Genomic DNA, 19,071 nt, shown 5'->3' with positions numbered 1-19,071 from the left:
TCCTCTCGATCAGGAGTTTTGAGTCTGATGTCAGCAAAGATCAATGCCCTCACTTTGGCTTAGTTACTAGAATTAGCATATAAAGAGCCCTTCTGCAAACATCACTTGGATCTTGATGCCACAACATGAAAGAATGCAGTGACATCTCAGTTGGATATATTTGGATTTTTTTTAATTTCAAAAATTGAGTCAACAAAAACCTATAGAAAGTAGATGCAAACTCCAGCAAGACAATGAAAATACATAATACATTGTAACAAGAGGCCTCTAGTATGATCTAAGAGTTCAATTGTAAATGAATGATTTATTTTCCTTTAACATGTGGAAGACAGGTCATTTTGCAGATGAAAGGAGCTCTCAATAATTCTGCCTGCTTGGAACAGGTCCTTAGAGATTTTTCTTTAACAACTCTGGAACTCAAGTGAGTGGACAGTTACTGAATCATATGGTTATAACCACTTAATGCATTGAATCTCCATTAATCAGATTATCATGTGTATGAAGTTTCTGAGATAAATATTTCTTCTATGAAGAGACAGGACAAGTTTCAAAGGAAGAATTCTAGATGGCTCTGCCATAAAATACATCTATTTTTTAATATTTAAAATATTAATACATGACAAGTAGGCAGCTTTTCGATCACATTTCTAAACATAGAAATGAAAATCATAAGTCTGGTAGACACATTTGAGAATCAAAAACATCTTTCCGAATTAAGATTTGGAAGAAATTTTGCCCTTCTAAGAGTCAAGAACAGTGTTTGTATGATGTCTCAAGCTCAATAAATATGAACTATTTCCTACTAGAATGACAAAAATGAAGTCTCAAGAATTTTAACATTCAAACAGGAATATTCTGTAATACATAGACTCTACGATCAACTTTAAAGATAAATAATACATGTTTCAATAGTAAATTTCTACCTGCTTTTTTCATTTTCAAGGATATCTGCTTTCATTGTAAAACTGTACTAGCTAGAAAAATTCTTCATTATTAGCTWTATCTATTCTAGGTTCAAGGAACATAGTCCACTGGTTTACAAGCTACTTACTAGCTTAAATGCTACAGTATCACCAAAGAAGGACTTTGATATACAGATATCAAAGATATACAAATGCAAGAGATGCAAGAGTACTTATACAGATGCAAAAATTCGTTGCCTTACTTATACACATCTTTTTATAGAATATTGCCTAGCCTATTCAGCAGCTGTAAACCCAAGAGAACCAACAATTGAAGAGATGAAGAATATCTCATACCTAAGTACCATCTATCAATATTTCACAATCTGTGGTATTGAATAATAGGTTCTTATTAAGTAAATTCTAAGATTTTAATAATGGTCAACTGACGAATATTGCCCGCTCTGATACAAGTCAAGTTGTTTACAGTCAATAGTTCACTTGCCTGCAATGTGTAGATTCTGCAGAGAAGTTCCTAAAATTCCTGAATATACTTTTTCAGCCATGAAAAGTATGTTTATGCTTCATCAAGAGATGAATGCCAAGAAGAACTCAATGGGAAAATGTCATTTATCCCCTGATGACCATGTTGTTGATGCTATTTCAAATCATGGAAATCTTCAATAACTCTCAGATTTCTCTTAAGAAGAGATCTTGCAACGGTTAAATAAGCAGCAAAGTTTGATACGCTGTTGGCTAAGCAGAGGCCATGCGCAATGTATGGATGGGAAGTGAATTACAGGCTAAGACACTGGCTACCAAGGACCATAGGTTTCTCAGAATCTTTTGTTTCTTGTGTGCTAAATCCTATGTCTTGATAAAAATGAAGCTGACTGATTATAAAGAAGAAAAATCACACTCTGCTAACTTTTGAAGATGACCATGAATATGAATCCACAAAAGGAAGACAATGGTAAAGCAGTTATCTACACCTTCTCAGTGCTCACATCTATGCTATGTTTAGAATATATGTATGTAATACAAAATATGGCATGATCACTAATTAAAACGATTGTGGTAATTGTTTTATATCTTTATCTCCTATTAATAAACAAGGGATAATATTCTAACTMCTCGAAGAAGACACTTCAGTACATGAGAATTGTCCTTGTCTGACAGACAGTGGTTATCTGTCTTTTTCTAATGGAAAGTTAAAATGTTCTAGGCCGCAAATTTTAATTTTTAACCGTACAAAACATCTTAATAGAAACTGAAAAACAGTTAAGATATCTTATTAAAATAAGATAAACATATAACAAATAAAGTATGCATAAATACACCAAATCCATCTGTATACAGACCTTCACAGCAATCTTGCCACATCCTGAGGTCCAGTTTAGGAATATCTTCACAGCTAATATATCCATGTGGGAATTCAGCCACTTTAAAGACATCACGTTGTACTCTGGTTATGTTGTCACCATTGTCACACAAAACTCTGGCAAGAGAAGTCTGCTTGATCTGAGTGAGCTGCGCAGGAGTGAACACACCTGGATTCTCATACCATAACCTGTAATCTCACAGAAAAGACAAGTTTTTAYATGAATCAGCTAGTGAAAAAAAAACAAAAACAAAAACAATTATATGTTTAGCTCTCCAGAGATCTTATAATGCTGTATTTATTTCTATATCTCATTCTCAGAGAACTTCATTTGGTATCTCAGGCAGTGATTCAGAGGCCTCAACATAAGTGTTTGATGTCACTCAGAAACCTCCCACTGGCTCCATCTGTCACTCTCAGAGGACCTTAATCTTCCACAGATACTTCGACATCTCTTCTGGTCCTATTGGATGCCTTGGGGTACCTTGGGGCATCTAAAATTAGACACTTAGCAATAGACCACTAAGTTTAGGAAATTGAATTGTATATTTTTTTAGGTCATTTAAGGTAAAATCTTAAATTACTATATATGTACTTCCCCAGAAAAGTTTCCTGGCTTCCTGACGGAACTGATGAGAAAACTAGAAGAGTAGCTAGTCTACATCTATTCTTTTTTATTATTAATTTTATTATTAAGATAACTGAGATTCTTGAATTTACTGTATTTTTTGTTTAAGTCTATTTTAGTAACTACACTAATCAATAGACATAATAGATACACCATAAATTTCAATTCAGATAGGAAATGCTCTATTTTTGTAATAGTACATTTTACTTTTCATAAGTAAAGAGAAAAAAATCTTCAAAAAAAAGGAAAATAAATCATATACTACTACTACTGCAAAAAGTTAGCCATTATATAATAAAAGATTCTAGTGACTGTCCAGGATTGGAAAACATTTTATGCTATTCTAACACAGARAAATTGTTTATTGCTGCCAACAATCCACTCTTGCACACCTCAACCTTTATCCACTGCAAATTAAACACAAATGAAAGTGAATGAGAATTATCCTTTGCAAAAAAAGGATGACTTGAATAAATAGTAAGAGCAAACTCATGAATTCCTAGCTCCCAGTTTCATGTTTAATCAGCATGTGTTGCCTATTTGTCATGGAACGAGTGGTGGYGGCAGTGCTTTATGGAGCTTTGCACAATATGTTCACCATAAAAAGTATATACTTAAAAGAAAATTAATTTCAGACTTTTACACAATTTTAAACCATTACTCACTTTTTTGGAAATTATATTCAAATTATAAATGAAAGTGAAAAAAACAAAACAGGTTCGCTTTTGAAACAAGACAATGTAACTGTTATTAAGCAACCTCCAGTTAAATTACTTCCTTTTTTCCCATGGTATTTCAGTTTACCTGTCTCCATCCCTAATACGTCTGAACTGTGTGCTTAACAGACACATCAAAGTTGGTCCCAGGCGGCTTCCTGGAACTAAGTCTTCAACCATTAGAGCAGGAAATAGATCTATATTCAGTGGTGAACCATACAACCTGTTAGAAGAAAAGCACAGATGTTTACTTTAATATATTTTTTTTTACAAAATGGCAGGGATATGGTAAAACTACATGCAAGAAAGTTGAATACTCACAGGAGAAATTACAGTAATTTCAACAAAAAAAAAGCATCTTTTTGTGGATATCCTACAGGGTATATGCAAGAAACCCTGCAACATGGATTGTATATCCAAGCAGGAGGTCTACAAATTTAGCTCATTCTTTCTTCCAGTAGCTATCTGATTCCTTACATGTTCCCTTTTCAATAGCTTCTGTTTCCTACTCCTCTCTACACTTTTTCTTTTACCTTAGCTAACACAAAAACTGTAGAAAAGCCTCTTTTCTACATTTGCTTTTGTATATATTACCTAGAAATGGCAGTTAACTGAAGACTTATTTTCAAACACTGACACTTTTAGAGAAGGGCAGATTATTTGTGGTGAAAGTTGCATATACAAAAAACAGCGAACCAAGATTCTGTTACTTTTATCCAGCGTATTCAATGCATGAAACAGAAATTATAACTTGCAGGAGATTAGCATGAAATATATTCTTAAACTAGAAGAATAGTCCTATTTATGTATTTATAAATACAGGTATAGCAAATTAATATTTTCATGATCATAACCTGTGTTAACTTCATGTTGTTCACAGAGATCTAGAAGTGAAGAAATTAACTATTTACAGGAATTTTCTGCATCTATTTACTGATACCAATGGAAATTTCTTGAAAAGATGACTTAGTCCCCTTTCTTAATAAGTTTTTTCTTCTAGAAAAGATGTTTAATTATTAATTTAGCATGCACAGGTAGATAAGTATTTTTCTTCACCTTAAGCTCACCTGCTAAGTTTCTCCCTGATTTCAGGATTCTTAATTTCATTTTTCAGATCTTCAAAAGTCTGAGCTGAAGAAAGATTACAGTAAACTCTAAAATCATGGTAGGGAGGAATTCCATGATCTCTGCCTCTCTGAATATTCATAGCTGCCAGATCTAAAGCCACAGTACGTGCCATCGAGAAGAGTCTTTCTGTTAATTCTGTATTGAGTAATTGTGATGGGACACGCATCTTACCAGCAACACCAAACAATCCCCTTAGAAGTGGATCAATGCCTCCTTCATTTACAATCCGAAATGGAGAGAAGAAAGCCTTATGAAGAGGTAGAGGGCCTTGTGGAATAGGTTCAAAATTTTCATCCAGTCGGTATAGAAAAGGATTAATGAGTGTGTGACCAAACCTAAAAGCGGCAGTTGCAAACTCATTAGTTATGCCAGAATTAACACTGGGATCATAACCTTTATATTCGCCAAGTATCTTCATGCCTACCTCTCCAAAGATCTTAGGTAGCCAGTGACTAAATGTTATGTGTTGCATTTCTGCACCAACAATTTTACGTGTTTCATGATATATTGTGTCACCATCCCAATGTGGATTGAGTTTCAGCAGCTCTGTGGCAATTCTGTTGTGTTCTCTAAACCACAATGTATGGATACTAGTAAGACCCAGCTGTTCATTAGAACGCTGATCACCAGCTAAAAAGCAAGGAATTGGACTCTCATTTTCATCTCTCATGCATTCTGTTGGTGGACCAGTAGCAAATGGAAGAAGAGGCTTGCCAGATCTCTGTACGATGCCCTGTCTCAGAAGACCCCTTTGACTTGCCAAGTCTCTGATTTCTAGTGCTTCATGATCTGAACTGCCATACACATTGGATGCATCAATATATGAAGTCAGCTGGTTGATTTGTTCTCGTGGGTACACAGAATTCATTAGAAGAGATGTCATGCCACTTCCACAAACTGGACTGGAACGTACGAAAAACATGCAGCGTGCACCATTTCTAACTCTGGGATCATTTGGCGGTATCATGATGGAAAAGCATGGAGGATCATTCGTACAAACAGAACTGCAGTGCTGACCATCAGAAAATCTAGCCTCACTCAGTGCAGCAACTGTAAGGTCAAGGTCATGGTCAAGAAACTGGCCCCATTGCATCAACATGTGAGTATACTGATCATCTGGAGTTATTGTTTCAGTTCCAATCAGAGTGGTTGAAACCAGTCGAGGCATTGGGAGTGAATATCCATTGGAGAGTCTCTTGGGTTCAATTCCACGAGGCAAATTGAATCCATTTTCATAGACTGATTTTAACAGACGTTCAAAGGCTGTCAGAGAAGCACCCCACATTGGATGCTGCAGGTTGTTGCAAGTCCCATCGTGTGTCCTGTACTTTTGGTGAAAGCACATATCTGAGCAATTATTCACTCGCCGATGAGCAGTACAGCCTGAGAGATTAGCTATCAGGTTCAAGTACTGTGGGGATACAAGGTCATTATAGTGATAACCTGAAACCAAAGGAGAGATACAAAGAAAATCAAAGACTTCTTAGATTCATGACTCCCAAAGATGATGAATTTCTGCGAATGTTACTTTCTTACATTTTTCATACAATTAAGTATCAATACTGTTTAAAAAGAACACAGCTATGTTTATTAGAGCATTGAGTCATTTGACCAATACTCTAATTATTATTCATCGGTCAGAAGGAAATTCTGTAAAATGCCAAATCAAGTAGTATTTTTATAAATGTTAACAAAAAGAGCTCATTTCATATCTGATTGTGTAGAAAAGCAGAAATACTTTCAGAAAGAATAATCTCTCACTGAGAAGAATTGTAAAATTTTCTCTATGTCAGTACACCTTTTCAAAAAATCTAAGTAAAATTTAGATGGATCTCAAAACTCATGACAACTCAAACCAAAGCACAGTAATTAGGGACAACCAGAAGATTMATTTGCTGGCCCAAATTTGCCTTGAGTGCATCAATCAATCAATCAATCAATCGGCATACTATGTGGATGAGCCAGGTATGTTTGACAATATAGATACATTTTTAGCTTTCTAGGAACCATCACGCCATGGTTCTTGATCTGGAAAGTCTGCAGGCAGAAGTAAAGTTGAATAAGCAGAAGGCAAAAGGGTGCGGTTCCATGTTGACCCAGTGTTTGATAAATATGCTCTCTGGAAATTCAAACTGCACGGGAAAACCAGTTAATTGGCACTGGCTCCTTATTTGTTTATATTCCAAAATGTAAAGCCTAGTGAAAGGTGTTATTTTGGAATATAACCAAATAAGGAGAAGTATGACTATTAAAAAATGGACATTAGSTTATCTAAAAAAGAACAGATTTATTTACTATTGCATTTTCTCTAAAAGCCAAGTTTTATGGATGTTGTAGTTCTCAGAAGCAGGCTCTGGTTGTGAACAGAATTTCCAGTATCACAGAAAGTTGTCTTCGTATGCATTTTTGCTTTTTCTTTTTTTTTGATAAACGTTAGAAAGATTACTTGTACTATTATGAATCTTAGTGAAAAACAATTAAACAATTCTTACACATCAAATGCCATATACCTCAACTGTTGCACTGCACTTTATGAATATTAGATGCAYGTGCAGCATATTGAATGTAATCAGAGAACCAGATTAAACTCGGTCACTCTTATATAACACAGGCCTTAAAAGAATTTTGAATATTTTTTTTGGTAAACTATTCATCACAAATTACTTGCCTAGCTCTAATAATGAGTAGGAAGCTTCTTTTACTAGCAGATATTACAATACTCCACAAAGCTTGCAGTCTTTGGTCTCATAAATATTTGCCTAGTTCAGGGTCAGAGTTAAAGTTTTTGGAAGTAACAATAAATGATCAATTATAAACATCAAAAGAACTACAGTAAGTAAAAATATTTCCTCTAGATTTTCAGTGTAGCTTTTGGCTATGTCTCAAGTCCTAAAAGCTCTCCTAAAGCTCCTTCATTATTTCCAAATGCTTTAATCCTATGTCTCAAGCATATCCACACACAAATCTTTCCCCTTTAGTTGTATACTCTCCATGTAGAGTTTATGCATTTGAACTTGGAGTTCAATAACTAAAAGGTAGTAACACTGAACTTCACATTTTATGCTGTTTATAAGAGAAGCAAAAGCTGTATTTCTTATTGCACCAGAATAGGGTTCAAGGAAACAACTGTCTTAGTTTAAGCTGTACTTAGAAGAAAAAAATAGTTAGTGGCACAAAGTCTTTGAATATTGTTGCGGTACATGCAGAAGCCTTGTTTTGTAAAATACATAAAACTTTCCTGCTGTATCATCCTTTCTCTTTAGTAAGGCATGAAGGCAATAAAAGTTTTTTTTTTTTTTAAGAAACAGCAATAAAATACTGAATATTTTCAACACATAACAGAACAGGTCTGTTTTTGCTAAAAACAACAATCCTAATAAATTCTGAATTAATCTGTCTGCCAGTTAAGAGACTAAAAGCTTCATGCACTTTGTATACACCAATTTTGACTAGAAGAAGTATATGAACATAATTTTTTCCTAATATGAGTCAATATGGGGAAAAATAAACATACTCTATTAGCAGAGRTCAAACAAATCGAGTTAAAACACAGTGTAGCAATGTATAAAGCAAGGATTGAATTGGACGAGGATTGGCAAAGTTTTGCAAAGCTAACACTCTGCTGATTCCAACGTAATAGTTCTGCAGGTGGGACCCATATTCTGAAAATTAATCTCTTTAAGTATAACGATTTAAGAAGACAAATAAGCTTCAACACAGAAAAATCAAGGAAAGTGTACTGACTTGTTCCATTCAGGTCAACCATTAAACCATCTTGTACATGATCTTGAATAAGCTGTAATGTCCTTTCAAATATTTCCCCAGCTCTTGCTTGCTCAACAGTGTATGGATCTCTTGGGTATCGAAATAAGGCTAGCAAGTCATTTGGAGAGCGAGGACGACTAATAGATAATTTGAAAAACATAGTAAGTGTACATAGGCATTACAAATAACAACACTGTGCACTATAAAAATCTGCAACTTCACATAATTAGAACATACCTTGGTCACCCATCTCAAAATGGAAGGCAAAAATAAATATATATATTTAATAAATGAACATGGAATTAAACATTTAGCAAACTTTTAAAAGATGTCATCTGCCCAGGAAAATTGTAACAATGAATTAAGATCTCGACAGGCAAAAATTTCATCTCCACAGYTTCCTGTTTAAAGAGTAGGACTCTTTACAAACAAAACTGCTAATATTCCCAGAACTAGACGGATTATAACATTTTTATTTAAATAACAAAATGGTTTTCTGTTTACCATTTTTTTCCATTTCCTTGATATATTCTAATTTTATTTTTGCAATTAAAAAAGAAGGGTATACCTGTCAAACAGATGTGTTCGTGTTGAATTTATTGCTCTGTCAACAGTTGCAATTGCTTCCACAATTGATGTTTGTACAAATGGATCTCCGTTTCGACTGACGTTAGGAACTACGGAAACAGGAATTCATATATTATGCATAAATTACAACACAAAATATTTCTATATTACAATATTACATACAAAAAATATTACAATACAAAAATATTTCCATAGAGTCTAGACACAACTTTGCTAGATATTGCAACCAAAGCAACTCATTTATAGATTTAATTTTGCCTTTTAGAATATACATATATATTCATGTCATATAAATTGAACAGGTTTAAAAAAAAATAAAACACAGAAAAACATGATTAAAAATGCTATATATATGTATATATCCCATAGAGCTAATCAATACTGCTCTTAGTCTGACTTTACTTTAGCAAAGAATACACATTTATTTTAAAGGACTATAAATCTTTTGCTTATTTTTATCACCAGCTTGTTTTCTACTAATGTTACACATTTTCTAGCATTAAAACACTAGGTTAAAAATCACATGCTTAAAGGTTATTTATGACTCTCCATAATCCTAGCAACTCTCTAATGCATAGGCCCATTCACCTGCCTTTTTACAAAGTGTTCAGTTGCAGCTGGATGTTTATACAACATATCTAAGGCTAATAACCTTCCTTTTACCCTAAACCAAGAACTACTAGATCCAGGGGCAACTGCTAACAATTTCCAGAGGGAGTGTTTAGATTGGAAAAGTCAGACAGGAAGAAAGCTAAAGTAGGCGAAAAGTCCAAAGCAAATACACTGAAATAAAACCAACAGCTGTACAAAAGCAGCTGACATAAAACTGTTGTTTACAAGTTTTTTCCATGACATTTTTTTCTTTTCAAAGCAAAATCTGATTATTCATTTTAGCTGCCAGCTTATGCCTTGCCTATGACTTTGAACAGTCAGAACTGACTATACATCTGCACTCTAAGGCTGTGATTGCCCTGAGCCCAACTGTGTGGGGCAACCTACTCCCTAAGCATTCAAACAGAGTGACCTTTTCCACAAATGTTCTGCAGCTCCTAATTGCAAGTTCTTCCATAGTTTCAGTTATTTCAGAGATTGCTTATGTGCCATGAGCTGTTCTTACTACTTCAGTGTTATATATTATAAAAATCCAGTGCCTGGTTTCCTTCCCTAGCACTGTCTGCTGTAGGTGTAGCTCTGTTCAAGATATGTGCCATGTGGTTGGGTTTGATTAGGCACCCTTGAGCTAAGTGATAAACTTTAGTTAAAGGTTAACTATATAGTGCTTTATTTTGGTTTGAAGTATTTGCTGCAAGTAGTTCAGTTTCTAGATTGATAATTGTTAATTCTTTTTTTCTTGTAAGGGAGAGAAAAATTGCAATAAGCTTTTAAAAACATTTTTAAGCAATGAAAGTGCATTCCACTTATACTCTGCCTTAATGTTAATCCAAAGACTTTTACACAAGCAGCAGTTAAGGACAGGAGAAAATGATAAAAGAAAACCTCCTTCAAACATTATTAAACTTGATCTGCAAGACCTACACAACCACTTCAATACCGAGAAAATATTTTAATATATTGGAAACATTCATAAAACATGAACTTTGTTTAAAAGAAATCTTTACATGTACGTTTTTTGGACGTTTCTGGCTACGGGAATATTTGTAATTTGTGCTCCTTGCTGGGTAACTCTTGCCTTCTCGCCTCTCTGGATGATTTCATTTATACAGCAATCATACAGAAATAGTAGCAGATATCCTACTTATTTTAAGAACACGTATTTAGATACAGCTGTACATTTGCAGATAAATCAAGAGGAGTTTCCCTTGCATACACTTATGGATGATAACAGTTTACAAAAGCAAAACAAAACAAAAACAAAACAAAAAAMACTAGATTTCCATTAAATGCACAGCTTGTACTTCAGCTATCACAGAACTTTGTAGTTTGCCARTTTCAGCAGATGAGAAACAGAAGTTGACATTTCCACTAAATGAATGAAACTCATTTCATCGGAACTGTAGTTGATTTCATTTTTCAGAGTCCTCATTGTTTTGAGATTCAATTAATCTTTTAATCTCTCTTGTTTTTTTTTTAAGAACTGTTTCATTCTGTGTACCTCCAGAATAACCAAGACTAGCTCAAACCTTATGGATATTCCTTACATTTGTAGATATCACAAATGGAAATGAAACTTTCTGACTGAGCATATCTGACTTCTGTTTCAGAAATCATATTTCCAGATTGAAGCAATTTTTTTTTTTTTTTTTGATAAAGGAAGTTTAGATTCATTAGATCATTAGAATTTTTATGTTTTCTTTCATCTCTTAGCAACCTCGTTTTCAACTGATTGGTGTAAGTTCCCCTTTAAAAATGTCACAGGACTTTCTGCCAATTTATCTGTAAAGATTAGGCAACACATTTGACTAGTAAACTCTMTAGGTTCACATAATATCTATAAAGATTACTATGACTATGTTGGTCAAAGGATTGTTTGCTTTAAAGTTTTATGTCTTAGACATATTYTGGCTGTTTTATTCCTATCTTATTCACATCTGAGTGCGAATATTTGCCTGAATTAAATTWAAAAAAATGAGAAGATTGTGGGAGAAGAAATGTAAATAAAAGAAGTAATTCAGCAGCTGCAATTAGCTGGAGCTAGCTCTCTGCATCTTATCAGCTAAACAATTAGAATAAAACTAATCTATGTTGTAACTCTCACTGATTTATAAATCTTACCGTTAACGCTAAGCACCATACTGACAGAGGAATATCCGATGCTATTCCGGGCCACACATTCATATCGACCTTCATCAGCTGTTCCAACATCACGAATAGTAAGAAATCCTTCTGGACTAACATGAAATTTTCCACTTTCAGTTACCTGTACTCCATCCTGAAGCAAAGCACAATGTTTAGTGTTTCTCATACATCCACTCTCTATTTTTGAGAATGAACTTGGGTTTTCTTTCTGTGTTTTCCATAGAGTGACTTAATAAACAAGCACTTACGTTATATTTTGTATTCATATTGTGCATGTCAAGGCAGTCATCAAATCCTTATAGCCAGTTATGCAGCAATGCAAAGCCCACTGACCTTCTGAAGTAACCAAACAAATATATATTACCTTATTCCATGTAATTACTGGCTCCGGCTCTCCTTGAGCACTGCATGGAATCTGAACATTGCTGCCAACTTCTACTGTCATGTCACTGGGAACACTAGCAAATACAGGAGTCACTGAAAAAAACAAATGACACATTATAACTTTACTACAGAGATAAAATTCCTTATGCCTGATGTCTACTTCAAGATGATTTTTTATTATCCTGTTACAGCAATGTAAGCTAGTGGTTAACAAAAGCACTAAGTTTTTTTTTTTTTTTAACCTGAAAGTTTTAACTTTTCTTAAAATAGCTAAATTTGAATAAAGTCATGAAAATAATGAAGTATGAAAATACCATCAACTTCTGTCAAAGCATATATTTTTAAACACAGCAGAGATTTCTCAGAGGCTAAAAGGGAAACTTTCCAGAATCCATCCAATTTTGGGTGCCCCAGGCTGATCTGCTGAAGTGTTAAGCATTCATAGAACTCTTATGTATCTGAAATCAATCAACTTTTGGCTTTAAATATTAAAACATGACCTACAAATTTAAGTATTCTATGAACAGGGTACACAGTAATCTAAAACCASTGTAAAGTGGTGCATTTTCTTCTTCTAATTTCCTTTCACATCGACATTCATATCCAGCAATCAGACATTATCATGAGGAATACATAAAACAGATTATAAAGATCTTAAGAACTGTATTTCTGCTGTAACATATGAGTATTTTATAGAGAAAGGAGTATCATGCTTTCATGGTGAAGTAATTGGTCTCACAGCATACATTTATACAGCCAAATTAATCTGGCCCTAGTGAAATTCATATTGCTGGTATGGCCCTTGGCAGGGTTTTGGCCCATCTATTTATTTTACAGATGGAGTGTGGGGGTTATCAAGGGCCAGGAACCATTTCAAATATAAAGTCTGGATGCTGGAGTTTGGCCCTGGGATGTTGGAGAGTTTAGCTCTGTGGATTCAAAACATTTCATGCCAAGAACCAGTGAACCTGGACTGATAATATATTAATATTGGTTTATCCACAGAGCCCAAGGAGAAAGAAACATTGCTGAAACATGCCTAATAGTCCTTAATATTGGAAGTCCACAGGCCTCTAATTGTATTAGATTTCTTCTATTACTTATTTTTATATTAGAGCCTGTTTTYCCTTTATTATGCAATTGAAAATAATACTGCAGTGAATGTAAGGAGAGATCCAACTTCAAAACACATATGGAATGTTCAGTCTGGTATTTCCTACCTTTTGACAGATGTAATTTGCAACCTAAACTCTACATGCTCATTTTAACAAACTTTATTCAAGTTCAATAAAGTTTAACTCAGCTAGAGGGCTTTAGTATTTCTTGAAGCCAAGATTCATTTTACTGAATTTCAGTCAACAGGTTTATATCAATGAACAAAAACTATTCTTTGAAAAATTAACCTCTCTTCAGGCTATTATTACTCTTAACTAACAGATATCAATGGAAAATCTTTGACAAAAAATTAAGCTCAGGGAGATTATATTTGATCCCTTTCTATTGAAAAATCATTTTAACCAAGGTCACTAACAAGAAATGCATTCAACTGAATGTTTAACTAAAGTATAACTACTAACATGATTCCACTTAATCCTAAAAGTAGCTTATATTTCATTTATATGGAGAAAAGCATAAGGACAATAAGCTGGTTGTTTTTTCTTCATGTTCGTTTACTTAAAGTATAAGGTTGAATGTTTCATGGGGAAGGTCATTCTGCTATTGTAAAATAGAAAGTACTGGTTCTGCCCAGGAAAATATTATGTTAACTACATTATTTAATCAATTGTACATAGTTTTATAAGAAAATACTATAACATGCATGCATAAAAAAGGCAGTATTTTCCAAAACCAAAACAATTTCCTAAAGATAATGTAATGCAATCATCCATAAAGCAATCCTCCATTCTTTACAAAAAAAAAGAAAAAAGAAAAAAAAAATAGAAAATCAGATAAACCTCTTTCACAGAAAACTTTTTTTTTAAATGGTACTCTGCCTGAATACTGATAAAATTCATAGATATTATTTATTAAAAAACATCTCAAAGCTAAAAATAGATACAAATGGAAACAATGAATCAGAAATGTGAAACTGCTCCAGATAGCAAATTTTCTAAATGATCAAAGATGCAGTCTCATTCCAAGAAGCTTTTATCAAGAAAAGTTTACGCTTAGCAGTAGTCTTTGATCATAGATATCATAAAATTATTTTATATTATATTATAAAATTTATAATATATATAATATTATAATATTATTATTATATTATATTATTATATATATATTATATATTATATTATATTATTATTATTATAATTATTACATATAATATATTTATAGTATATATAAATGTAATATGTATATTTATATATATAGTATATATATATAAAGTATAATTTATATTATATTATATTATATTATATTATATTATATTATATTATATTATATTATATTATATTATAAAATACCTCATCATTCAAAAACAGCCTCTTAGGAATTATTGTAACATTCAGTAAAAAATCAGAAGAAAAATCCAAGCACTATTTAATACCCATCTGAAAAGATTTCCTAACTCTAAGCAAAGATACATTTAACCAAATTCATATTCACATATAGTATGATGCCATTAAAATCATATAATTGCTATTAATTACTATTTTTACATAAAAAAGAATAGATCAAGCACATTATTGAGTGTTTTCATCTAAGAGTAAATCTGACTTTTGCAGCAACAGCAAATACAGGCATGGAGAACATACCTCTAGGCTGCACTGTCAAGTATACAACAGTTCGTTGAGATCCTATAATATTGACAGCTTGGCATTCATACTGTCCCTGATCATGTAGAGCAACCCTGGAAATCCTTAAAGTTCCAGAAGAGAGAACTAAATGTCTTCTGTCAACAGACAACTGGCCTCCTGAAACACAGTAATATTGGCTTTTTATAGCAGTACAAAATAAAGAAGGAAGGAAGGAAGGAAGGAAGGGAGGAAGGGAGGAAGGGAGGAAGGGAGGAAGGGAGGAAGGGAGGAAGGGAGGAAGGGAGGAAAAGAAACTAACCTCCTTTTGTCCAGGCAATAACAGGCTGGGGATAACCTTGAGCTTCACATGGAAAGTCAACCGTTTGTCCCTCAATCACTGTTGTGTCTTGAGGTGTGACAGTAAACTGAGGTAGAGCTATAAAAGAGAAAACAAACCATTTATAAAATATGAAAAAGGCATAACTGACTGATGTTATAGATAATTTTATGTGTGACTTGAATACCTTATATCTGTGAGAACTGCAACTGTAACAGCTTTTTCACATTTTAATCTCTTTAGGGAAGAGATTACAAAAGGACAGATTTGTCTTAGAAAACGTGAACACTTCTTAGTACAATATGACCCTCAAGTCAGGTAAGAGCTCTAGAATCTACCTCAATAGATGGGAAATAAAACGTTTCTCAAGAACCATAAAATCAAGTAACAAGGTTAAAATACCTTGCTCTTTCTCAAAATAAACAAACCAAGTAACAAAAATCTCACCTAAATTACAGATAAAACATAATATAGTCAAAAGCAGCCTAAGCAGTCTTTATTTTTTCTGCTTAATGCAAAAGGAAAAAGAGCAGAGAGCATGAAATGAACATAAATGAACAAAATGCACCCACAGGTTGTTTTGTATAGCTTGAAAATATGTACTTATTGACAGMGCATTTGCAATATAAATTCTTTGTCCAATATGAGGACAAAAATATGAGGAAAAAAAATAAAAAAGGTATCTAAAAGTTTTTGCAAGCAAAAATTTCAGCTTTGAAACACTTGAAAAAAAAAAATTCAACATATATTGAAGAAGATTTTTCAATATGTTGTTYCAGAAATACTTTATATGCATAGTACAGATAAACAATGCCAAAGTAATTGTGATCACAGTAAGTTACAATATTTCAGTTTCCATTCTGCACAAGAGTTATGCTAATGTCACACTTGGAAGAGTGATAGTTTCCATTCAGCTCTGCAGAAAATGTAGTTTTTAGTAGTTTTTCTGCATTTTAGAAAATGTCAAAAATTTGCCCTAATGTCCAGAAAAAAASAGATGACACAGATCTATGTTTAAAACTCCACTACAAACACCCTGGGCATAAACCCTCATCTCTAGGAATGCTGCTTGTTATAGWATATATTTCAGTTCCACAAAAACTGCATGTTGTTTATTTGCAGAGGCAAACATATCTCCAGAAAAAAAAATTCACTTTTAAGGTTAATCCAAAAGATTAAAATTTCAGAGAATTAATATAGAATTCCTATTCTGAGTAAATTGCAAAATTATCTTGGACTACATAAAATTAAAAGAAAAAAAGTTATGGTTGTAATTTGGCTACAAAAATTTAGAAAAAAAAAAGAAAACAACAGAAGCCATGTAATTGTAGTAAAGGAATTCTGGTAATATATTTTAAAGTATGTCAAGCCCAGTTTGATGTCACTCACCTTGGACTATGATGTGTGCAGTTGCATGGATATTATCTATGCTGTTAGTTGCAAAACAAGCATACTCGCCACCATCTTCCTGCTTCACATTTTGTATGTAAAGTCCTCCTGAAGGAGTTATTGTGATGCGAGGGTCACTTGGCAAAGGGGTTCTGTCACCTTTGGTCCATGTAATTCGTGGCTGAGGGTGCCCAGTTGCACTGCATTCCAGAGTAACGCTTTCTCCAACTAACACCTCTGTGTTTTGTGGGTGGATCACAAAACTTGGCCGGGCTGTGAGAAAAGAATCATGCCTAAATATGATTCTTAGTTGGCCTAACAGTCACGTGCCTAAATATTGCAGTTCTTTGGGGGAAATTTATAGGAGGTCTGCTCTAAGATACTTCTCATCTTATGTACTCTCTCTTTAAACCTTATCTGAGAACATTTGAAAACATCAGCAGAAAAAGATAAAATGTCATACTAATGACATAAACCAATTTACGTATATGCCCTACTACATCTGATTGTAGGTATATTCATTGCACTGATATTTTTCTTAAATTCCTTTAAAACAGTTTTACAGCATTTTCCTCATTCTTCCTTACTAGAGTTAAATAAAGGTCTTTTCAGAAACAGAGCCATTGAGACATAGAAAACGAACTGACGAGTAAGTACTATCTGGTGCCCAAAAAGAAAAAACTGATTAAACTGCAATTTAATAACTTTTCTTAACTAAATGTGTAAACTGTAATGACATTTTATATTTAACTAGTGATGAGCATAAAAGCAAAATTTACTGACAGCAACGTATGGAATTTGAAAGTTTTGGACATTAATTTAGCATTTAGAAACATGAAGCACTAGCTAGACAAATATATAGCCTACAAAGTTCCTGTGCAGTCACTGCTGCCTTGTATGTACCAAAGCTTTCGTGTGTGACTGGAGCTCATAGGTTTCAAACATGAAGTATATTCAAACAGAATATCAATACATCAAGCAACATCATAATGCAAAAGTTCATTCTTCCATTGTTCATACACTTTAACAACTAATCCACACGACTAATATGAGATTTACTTAAAGTAATAAACAGTATTAAACTGGTTAATTTTCATTTTTGTCCTAGAGATATTAAAATTTCAGGACACCAAACAACAAGAAATCCAGATATCAAGAGCATTATCAGAGCCACTATAGATAACATTTAGCAGTGTTACTATTGAAACAATTCTTTATCTGAGCAAAAAAATTCAGACTTTGTATTCTTTACCTGGTGACCCAAAGTATCTAAGAGTAACTTCCTGAGTTTTGACTTCACCAGCCACATTTTTTGCCATGCACTGATAAATGCCTTGGTCTGTTTCTTGAGTATTCTGAATCATTAACGTGCCATCATCCAGCAGGTTTAGACGGGAATCTTCTTTCATACTGAGCTCATTACTGTGAAGAAAAGTAATCTGCTGGAGTTAAACCTTTAAATCACAAGCACAGACAAGCACAGAAAATTTTCAAATAATAAAAAGCTAAAAATACTAACAAGATAATGTAACTTGGAAAAAATAAATATTATTATGCAATGAAAAAAAAAACTTTTAGTCATTTTCCTAAAGAAAAGAAGCAATAGATAAAAACTTCTCATTTTCTTCTAAGTACACAAGTGGTTCTAACTGGCAAATCAATTTCAAATATTTCAGCTGGAAATATAAAATGGCTAGGTTCAGAATTCTAGGTATTTTCTAGTAAGAGAGGTTTTAGTTGCAATAAAACCACCTCTGTGCCCTTCTCTGACTGCATTGCTCAAGAAACACTAATGAAACTGGTTATAATTTTTACTTGGAACATAAGTTGCATTTTTTAGCCTATGTCATGGACACATCATCATTTCTGTGATACTACCTAAGTACAGTTAGGATTTTTTGTTAAAGGCAAAGTTTCTCACACCAGTCTTTACTATTCTATGAAAAAAAACCCACAGCACAGGGTTGAGGATCTTATCCCATATGTACAAAACCCAGAGTGACTGCTGATCTATTCAACATACCACATATTCACAGGTCAATGTCTTTTGACTGAAATCTTGCCACATTCAACTACCTTGCAAAGAGCTTTGCTCTCATTCATGCAGCCAGGAAACAAGCCAGAGTCAATAATTCCACACCCCAAGCTCAAATTTCTTCTTAAAACTCTTTCATATGTGTATTCTGAATACATGTTTTCTTTGTTTATTATAAGAATGCATAAGCCAAAGAAAATTTTAATGAAATAATTATGTGATCCAAGTTTAAGGCTCCATACCTTACAAATTCTATAATAAAATCTATACTCTTGCTACATATAGAGTTCTCAGGAAAATCAACACAACAACTGCAAAAGGAA

General features: G+C 33.4%; 1 protein-coding gene across 1 annotated transcript in view; it reads right to left on the bottom strand.

The window, feature by feature from the left end:
- PXDN (peroxidasin) overlaps nt 1-19,071 on the bottom strand; it is a 68,859-nt gene that overhangs the window by 8,423 nt on the left and 41,365 nt on the right. Inside the window, exons 9-19 of the mRNA XM_026037067.1 lie at nt 17,966-18,135; nt 16,714-16,986; nt 15,307-15,423; nt 15,006-15,164; nt 12,230-12,342; nt 11,842-11,998; nt 9,089-9,197; nt 8,500-8,657; nt 4,695-6,198; nt 3,716-3,850; nt 2,264-2,472 (exon numbers count right to left, since the gene is read on the bottom strand). Of these exons, the coding sequence (XP_025892852.1) occupies nt 2,264-2,472; nt 3,716-3,850; nt 4,695-6,198; nt 8,500-8,657; nt 9,089-9,197; nt 11,842-11,998; nt 12,230-12,342; nt 15,006-15,164; nt 15,307-15,423; nt 16,714-16,986; nt 17,966-18,135 (3,104 nt within the window). The remainder of the gene's footprint in view (nt 1-2,263; nt 2,473-3,715; nt 3,851-4,694; nt 6,199-8,499; nt 8,658-9,088; nt 9,198-11,841; nt 11,999-12,229; nt 12,343-15,005; nt 15,165-15,306; nt 15,424-16,713; nt 16,987-17,965; nt 18,136-19,071) is intronic.

Source organism: Nothoprocta perdicaria, unplaced genomic scaffold (assembly GCF_003342845.1).
Source record: "Nothoprocta perdicaria isolate Ctin4 unplaced genomic scaffold, notPer1 scaffold_19, whole genome shotgun sequence".
In the NCBI taxonomy this organism is placed as follows: domain Eukaryota; kingdom Metazoa; phylum Chordata; class Aves; order Tinamiformes; family Tinamidae; genus Nothoprocta; species Nothoprocta perdicaria.
This window is presented reverse-complemented; position numbering and strand designations above follow the sequence as displayed.